Below are 7,371 nucleotides of genomic sequence, written 5' to 3' on the forward strand. Positions count from 1 at the left end.
ACCTCCTAGATGGAAGCCCAAATCACTGGAGGACAGTCATTCCCACTCAGTCTCTCTAGCCCAATGACTGTTCTGCTGTGGACAAATACTGAGTCATCAGGCCAGAGGGAGACCGAATCCATTGTCCAGCCCAGTCTTTGGAGGCGGAAGACCCCAGGTCTAGTCCCTGTGCTCTAGACCTGAGGACGGAGGGCAAGAGCACACCTGGAGAAGGTGGAGCAGAGCAGAAGTGACGGGATGCAGAACACATCTTTGGTGTTTGCTCCCCTAGCCCCCTTCCCATTCTGTCATCCTTTGGGGACAGTTTGGAAACAGTGACCCTGACACGCAGCCAATAAATGACATGGTACAGGCAATGGACTTTTTGCTTTTAGAACTAACATTTGCAGAAAGTCAGTTCTCTGTGGCTTACCAGATCACAGCCAACTTGCTAGAGAAGTTCAATGTTTACCCATCCAAACGAGTCTGTGCCGATGACAGACTGAGCGAGCAGCTCTGCAAACAGACTCAAAAAAATTAATCACACAGTGCTCAGGTGCATTTTGAAAATGTGATGTTTATTAAACAAAAATAAACCTACTGACAAACAAGCCATTCATTCACCTGCATCTAGGCTGGAAATCATGACACTGGCAGGTCTAATGACATTAGATTTCTTCCATGGGGTTTGTTGCATCCTGACCTAGTTCTTTCAGTCTCCTCACTGTCTCTCTTACCCTGTATCCCTTGTAGACAGCCTGGATTTTTGTGGCAGCTTTATCTTCTATTTCTTGGGTGGTTGTTTCATAGAGGCCAAGTTTGTCAAGCTCCTTCATTAAAAAAATAGAACCACAGAGGAAATGGCTTCGTAAACAGCTGACAGGCTGATCATTTTCTTGTAGTAAAAACGAATGCCTAAATTACAGTAAATCTGTATAATGTGCAGCCACTGAAAACTGCTGCTTCCCAAAGGCATTTTGGAAGCTGTGTGTGAACCAAAGGTTGAGAGGGAAACTAAATGTGTTTTGTCATCTTTATGTTTTTTTTTTTAACAACAAATCTAATCATTGGTGGGGTTGTTTTTAGGGCCAAATCTTGAAGCCCTTACTTAGGCAGAACTTTCTGTGACTCATTGGGAGTCTTGTCTGGGTAAGAACATCGTGATTTGGTCCTTATTTAAATACCAACTGCTCATCTCAGAGTTTCCAGAACACGAAGCTCCCTTCTGTGGGAGACTAACAGTGCCATTAAACTATCAGCATTTGCCAAGAGTTACTACTTGGTGGTGTGTGATACGATAGTTATTTCCTGTTAAGTAGGGGGGGAAATGGTGGCCTTTCATTCCCAGGGAGTGATAACTGTTGGCAAATGTTGATTTTTAAAAATGATGAGCACTGGAAGCCTGCACCATACAATCAAGCATGAAAGAGACTGAGTTACTAGACAGAGAGAGAGAGAGAGAGAGAGAAAGAGAGACCCATTTCCAGTGGAAGATACAAATCAGGCTCCCCTACCTCCAACAAGGTGCCCCAGCTGGGAATGATGGAGAGGAGGAAGTCAAATACGACACCAAGTTGCAGTCAGAGCATCATATTAGCTAATTAGCTGGGGGAAATGATTTCATTAGCTCAGTGATCTAGAAACTAAAATCCAAAATGGGGAAGGAGGGACACAGAGCCTCACAACAAAGGCAAATTCTCTGCAGATAGGAATGAACTGCTTTATAAATGCTAATGGAACAAACGCATCCGGGGGGGAACTCTACTGAAAAGTCACCCCAGGGCTGAATCTGACTCCACACTCTTTGGGAAATCACATTGAACAATAGAAAGGGGAGGATCCTAAGCAAAAGGCTTAGGGATCAAAAGGCCTTGATTTTCTCTCTTCAGATTATTTGGAGAGAGATGCCCTGGAACTGATGGAGCACTTCCAGCTCCTGCTTAGCCATCTGGACATGGACACAAGGTGCAGCTCCAGCAGAGACAAAATCCAGGCAGGCCTTGGGAGATTACTTACGGGCTCCATGGCTGAATCTTTCATCGACTCCTTCACCTCTTGCAAAGATGCAGCCTCCTGTAAGAAGAACAGAAAAAAAATAAAGGTTCAACCAACCTTTACTTCACAATAGGAAAGAGCTCCAGTCCGAGCCCTGGGCTACGCCGTGTGGGGAGGGCAAAGCAATTGAAGTGAAGCAACTTCAGCTATGTGAATAACTGGGTTACTTACCGTGGTGTCTCCACCGCAGTGAGTCATCTGCTGCCGCTCCCCCGTCCACTCTGCCTGCGCCTCTTGCGGCGCCGGAGTACAGCAGTCGATGGGCGCTCGCTCGGGGATCGATTTATCATGTCTAGACTCGACGCGATAAATCAGTCCCCGCTGGATCGATCGCTGCCCAGAGTCGACAGGGGAGCAGCAGCAGCCGACTCACCATGGTGGAGACACCATGGTAAGTCGATCTAAGTACATCAACTTCAGCTACGTTATTCACGTAGCTGAAGTTGCATAACTTAGATCGATTCCCTCCCCCCCCCCCCCCCCGCAGTGTAGACCAGGGCTAAGTCTCCTTGCAGACTGCTCCAGAACATGGATCCCAAATGGAAATTCAGTTTCTCCCCATCTGTGAGAGTCTGTAATTCCCCTGGTCCCATTTCTCAGTTTAAGCACCAGCTCAACTTCCATGAATGGGGATGCGCAGAGCTGAAGACTGGATTTCAAAAGGCATCTGGTTACCATTATTGTTAACTGTTTTAACAGCACCCAAGAGTGGGTAAAACATCCACCAGCACACATAAGAGAAGACCCCTGCTCTGAGGAGTTTAGTGACTTAATTTTTAAGTTAGCAGTGAGTGCAAGTGAAGCTAAAACCTTGAACCCTATCTCCCCTGTTCAACATATACATTAGGTCCCATGTCCAGATCATTTCTAGACACAGTATAGGGCATCACCACTATGTACAACATAGCGGAATATTGCTTGTATCATAGTCACTGCTTAGCTCAGTCTCTGCCCTGGAGGGGAGCTTGGGTGATATACGTTGCATCAAAACTGCCTTGTTCAGAGCCCTGAGAAGACAGAAGTCATGTTGCTGGATACAGCTCATCAGCATGGGGGGCATCTTTCTTACTTTGTGCTCCTGTTTATTCAGAGGACAAACTTAGAAGTGGCGAGACAGGTTAAGAACCTTGGCATTGTTTCTCACCAAGCCCGTTCCATGGAAGCCACATCTTGTCCATAGCATATAAGTACCTTATCCTACCACGCTCCTCAGATGTGCAGAATAATCACGACGGCAACATTCTAACTGAGGTTCAAAAGCATTTGGTGAGATTTTGCTTTTTAGTCCTGTGCACTGAAGGAAGACGAGACCCCTTAGAGCAGCAATCCCAGCCTACCTCAAAAGCTTTGTTGTTGTAGAATCTGTCATCTAGTTTAGCCCCCCATTCTGCTGGGTCAAACTTGGTTTCTGAAAATAAATACCAACATTTATCATATCAATGTCAAGCTACTAATTAAGTCAGGAAGTTCCCCAGTCAAGTTGCACTCACTCAGCGGGCTCATTGCAGCAGGATGACAGAAGAATGAAGATGATAGATTGAAAATAGAGGCAGCCTTGGCTGTGAGAAAAAGAAATGCTATTTTCTACACTGCCACTAGGATAGGGTAAAGGCCATGCCGGTTAAGGAATATCATGCAACCATGGTTCTAGGAACAGTCCCATGACAGCAGGGGAGCAAAAAGCCACTGTAGCATCTAACATCTAGGGACAGAGCCACAATTAAAGCCACACAGGAGACTCAACAGGCTGGCAAGGCTGTGATCAGATAGGTGTGTGCATGGCATGCAGCAGCTTGAACAATTCACTAGTGCCTGTCATGGCCATGCTTCCTCTCACAAGGAAATGCGAGGTGACCCAAGAAAATGGCATCACTGCACGTCCAAGTGGGACCAACATGCCCAGGAACAGCTATACCTGCAGCAGCAAGCCAATTAATCTCAGGGCCAGTGGGGGACCCTCATCCCAAGTTCATGGGGATCTCCTTACAGCCCTGAGGTGTGGATCTGACCTCCCAAATGGGAGGAGGAAGTTGATTACCTTACACTGAGGGATGTGCATTCCCTGCTGTCAAGCTTTTCTTGTGCAATAACCACACAAAAACCTCTTACCCCTGTATTGTAATTTATTCTACATTAAAAAACTATTAGGTGGAAACCATAGTGAGACTGAGTAGTTTTGAGCCTGAATGTTCATCATCCCATAACCCAACATATTCAGAAAATTAGATTGCTTCCTCAAGCCTACCATTTTCTAAAGGGTTACAGAGAACGTCAGTTATAAGCTAATGAGTTAAGAAAGGCTGTGTAGCAGGAAGAAAAAGGAATTATGAAGGAGGGAGAGAAATACAACAAGCTTTAAATGGGAAAATGCAATAAAGAAAATGGGTTCAGAGATCTATGATGCACAAAGAGTAGGGAAACCTATGAAACAGTCATTCACATTTGTGTAGTAATTAATATTAACAGCCATTAAGGGAGCCATGTCATCCATAGGGAGATCTGACATTCCTTCCAGCTAAGAGCAATATGTACACACAGAAGAGGAGATACAAATACAGCAGTTCTCAATGACATTACCAACTCAGAGAACCTTGTCATTTTAGCACTGTAACACCCATTAGGAAGGAATTTTTAAATCTCCATTTTAGGAACTGGGAAAACAGAGATGTTGAACTTAAGTACCCCAAGTCACACAGTGAGAATAGAATTCAATTCTCTGGACTCAGCCCTGTGCTAGAACTTTCTTTTATAAGCAAAATTCCTCATTTACTTTACACTCACTTTCTCTTTTATCCAGCAGCTCTTCAAAATAGTTGGCTGCAAAGGCTGGTATATCTTCAGGCTGCTCCCTCAAAACTTCTCTGGCTAGTCCTTCTAGCAGATTTGCAAATCCCGGTGGAATGCGGTGATGGGTGTTTGAGAATGGTATAGACATGGTGTCGGAACAGGCCTTCTATGGCACCTGCAGTTCCATTTGAAGAGCATGGGCTAGTTACTTCTCGCCTGGGTCCAGCATTCATAATTCGTTGCTATTTGCTCAAATACAATTTAGTGTTCAGAGAGCTAGCAAATGGTGTAGTTAAGGTTATGGAAATCACACCTCCCCCAGCGTATGCCCCTCAATAAAGTGTGAATATGAATGCCCACACAGGCTCTTTATTTCTAACGTTATTAAACACAGGCAGTTTATTTTTTTACCCTCTTAAAAATAACAATTTTGGGGGTTTAAATTTGTAGAACTCACCATTATGCTCACGACTTTAATTACCAGGCAAGTCAGGGAATGAAGGAGTTAAGGTATCAGTTCAATCTCATTGCATATACATATTTTCAGACATGCTAGATTCTGCTTTCCCTTTTCACAGGCACAATTTGTATTTGCAGTGGGACTGTAGGAGCAAAGCTGATTTTTAACCTCTAATTACCGAATTAGCACAGTCAGGCAGCTGGATGTATAAGTACTCAGCGTTGCATTTAACGGTGCAAATTCTGTGGGTGCAATTTGTGCCTGCACAACAAATCCTGCATCTTGGCAAGGGGCTAGAGTAGATGACCCTTGCGATCCCTCCTAACCCTATGGCCGCAGGAGGAGTCTATGAGTGTGGCCACCCTTCAGAAAGTGCACCCAGACTAGCTGGAAGGCAGAAGTGGGTCCGTGCCAGCACCTCCCACTCTCTTCCTTTCGGGAAACGGGGTTTCAGTTCAGGCAGCTGGATCAGGTTTCCCAACTGGGCTAGCAGGGGGAGCTGGTTCTGAGCAGGTCATGGAGCTGCTCTTCGTAGCCGAGTGCCTCTGGGGTAGCTGCCTGCGGGCATGGGGCCTACGGCTCCCAGATTTCCAGCCAGCTTCAGGCAGCCGCAGTGGAGCCCTTTTAGCAGTGATGCTGTGGCTGGCAAAGGGCAGGGAGCCCCAGGGAGAAGAGGAGAAAGTTCCTGCCAGGAAGGTGCTGGCTGCACCCAGCGCGAAGTGTGTGTGTGGGGAGTCCTGGGGTCCCCAGCTGCACCCCACGCCCGGCCCGGTGTGTGTGGGGGGGAGGAGTCCCGGGGGGGTCCCGAGCTGCACCCCACGCCCGGCCCGGTGTGTGTGGGGGGGAGGAGTCCCGGGGGGGTCCCCAGCTGCACCCCACGCCCGGCCCGGTGTGTGTGGGGGGGAGGAGTCCGGGGGGGGTCCCGAGCTGCACCCCACGCCCGGCCCGGTGTGTGTGGGGGGGAGGAGTCCCGGGGGGGTCCCCAGCTGCACCCCACGCCCGGCCCGGTGTGTGTGGGGGGGAGGAGTCCGGGGGGGGTCCCGAGCTGCACCCCACGCCCGACCCGGTGTGTGTGGGGGGGAGGAGTCCCGGGGGGGTCCCGAGCTGCACCCCACGCCCGGCCCGGTGTGTGTGGGGGGGAGGAGTCCCGAGGGGGTCCCGAGCTGCACCCCACGCCCGGCCCGGTGTGTGTGGGGGGAGGAGTCCCGGGGGGGGTCCCCAGCTGCACCCCACGCCCGGCCCGGTGGGTGGGGGGGGAGGCCGGTGGGGGGGCCCGGCCCGGGTCACTAACGGCCGCGGCCCCCGGGCGGGCTCTTACCCCTCCGCCGCTGCGCTCGGCCGCTTCGTGGACGCTCCTGTTGCCTGGCAACAAGACCCCGCCCCTCCCGCCGGCTTGGGCGGGTGCCGGGAAGGGACAAACGCGAAGCATCACCCTGGCCCCGCCCATCTCCCTGTAGGCTCCGCCCCCGCCCCCCGGGGCTGCCAGTTGTGGTGGGATGTATTCCTGGAGAGTTCATGGCGTGACAGTCTGTTCCTTCAAGATAAATGTTTAATTCCTGGAGACTCCAGGTCAGTCCTGGAGGTTGGCCGCCCTAGGCCTCGCCTGGCTCTTTGGGCCCCGTGCTGGCATCAGAGCTAGGGACCGCCCGGCCCGGCTGCTTGGAGGGGCTAGTCACCCACGGGGCTGAGCCCGGGCTGGGCCTGAGGGCAGCGATAGGGCTGAGGGCCTCCTGGGGTGCAGAAAGGCCCCAAACACAGGGGCCGCGGCTGGGGAGCGCCCTGCGGAGGAGTCCCGCGTGTGGCGGCTAGTGGCCAAGCTCATTCGGGCCGGAAAGCGGCTCCGCAGCTGCTCTGTGCCAAGCCCCCGGCTTTGAGGGTCAGGAGATGGTTACTCTAAACTCACGTGTACCCACTGGCTTTGGCTCTGTGCCTGGTGTGATCTGTCCCTGTTCCCCTGCGGGCTTTGGCAAGAAAGGGCTGTGTCTATGCTAGACACTTCCCCCCCCGATGTCCCACGCTTGCTGTCACCAGCGTATGTCCACTGGTGTGTCCCCCCCATCCCGCTAACGTTCCCCTCTGGCCTCCTTTTG

General features: G+C 50.6%; 2 protein-coding genes across 2 annotated transcripts in view; one reads left to right on the forward strand and one right to left on the reverse strand.

The window, feature by feature from the left end:
- Positions 1-538: 538 nt before the first annotated feature.
- On the reverse strand, positions 539-6,700 carry SPA17 (sperm autoantigenic protein 17). The gene is made up of 5 exons (XM_048827603.2): positions 6,600-6,700; positions 4,816-4,996; positions 3,372-3,442; positions 1,996-2,052; positions 539-809 (listed from the first exon to the last, which is right to left on the reverse strand). The coding sequence occupies exons 2-5, from the start codon at positions 4,967-4,969 to the stop codon at positions 648-650; spliced, it is 444 nt and encodes a 147-aa protein (XP_048683560.1). The 5' UTR covers positions 4,970-4,996; positions 6,600-6,700; the 3' UTR covers positions 539-647.
- A 41-nt stretch (positions 6,701-6,741) lies between these two features.
- The window catches only part of SIAE (sialic acid acetylesterase), a 19,198-nt gene continuing 18,568 nt past the window's right edge, over positions 6,742-7,371 (forward strand). The window contains exon 1 of the mRNA XM_048827599.2: positions 6,742-6,850. The gene's annotated coding sequence lies outside the window, so the exon portion shown is untranslated. The remainder of the gene's footprint in view (positions 6,851-7,371) is intronic.

The sequence above is a fragment of the Caretta caretta genome, chromosome 22 (genome assembly GCF_965140235.1).
Source record: "Caretta caretta isolate rCarCar2 chromosome 22, rCarCar1.hap1, whole genome shotgun sequence".
Taxonomy (NCBI): Eukaryota; Metazoa; Chordata; order Testudines; family Cheloniidae; genus Caretta; species Caretta caretta.

Coding starts and splice junctions, on each gene's coding strand:
- SPA17 (XM_048827603.2), bottom strand. CDS start 4,969: ATGTCTATACCATTCTCAAACACCCATCACCGCATTCCACCGGGATTT. Junction 2,053..3,371: donor ACAACAACAAAGCTTTTGAG/GTAGGCTGGGAT, acceptor TTCTTCTTACAG/GAGGCTGCATCTTTGCAAGA. Junction 810..1,995: donor AAGATTCAGCCATGGAGCCC/GTAAGTAATCTC, acceptor TTTTTAATGAAG/GAGCTTGACAAACTTGGCCT.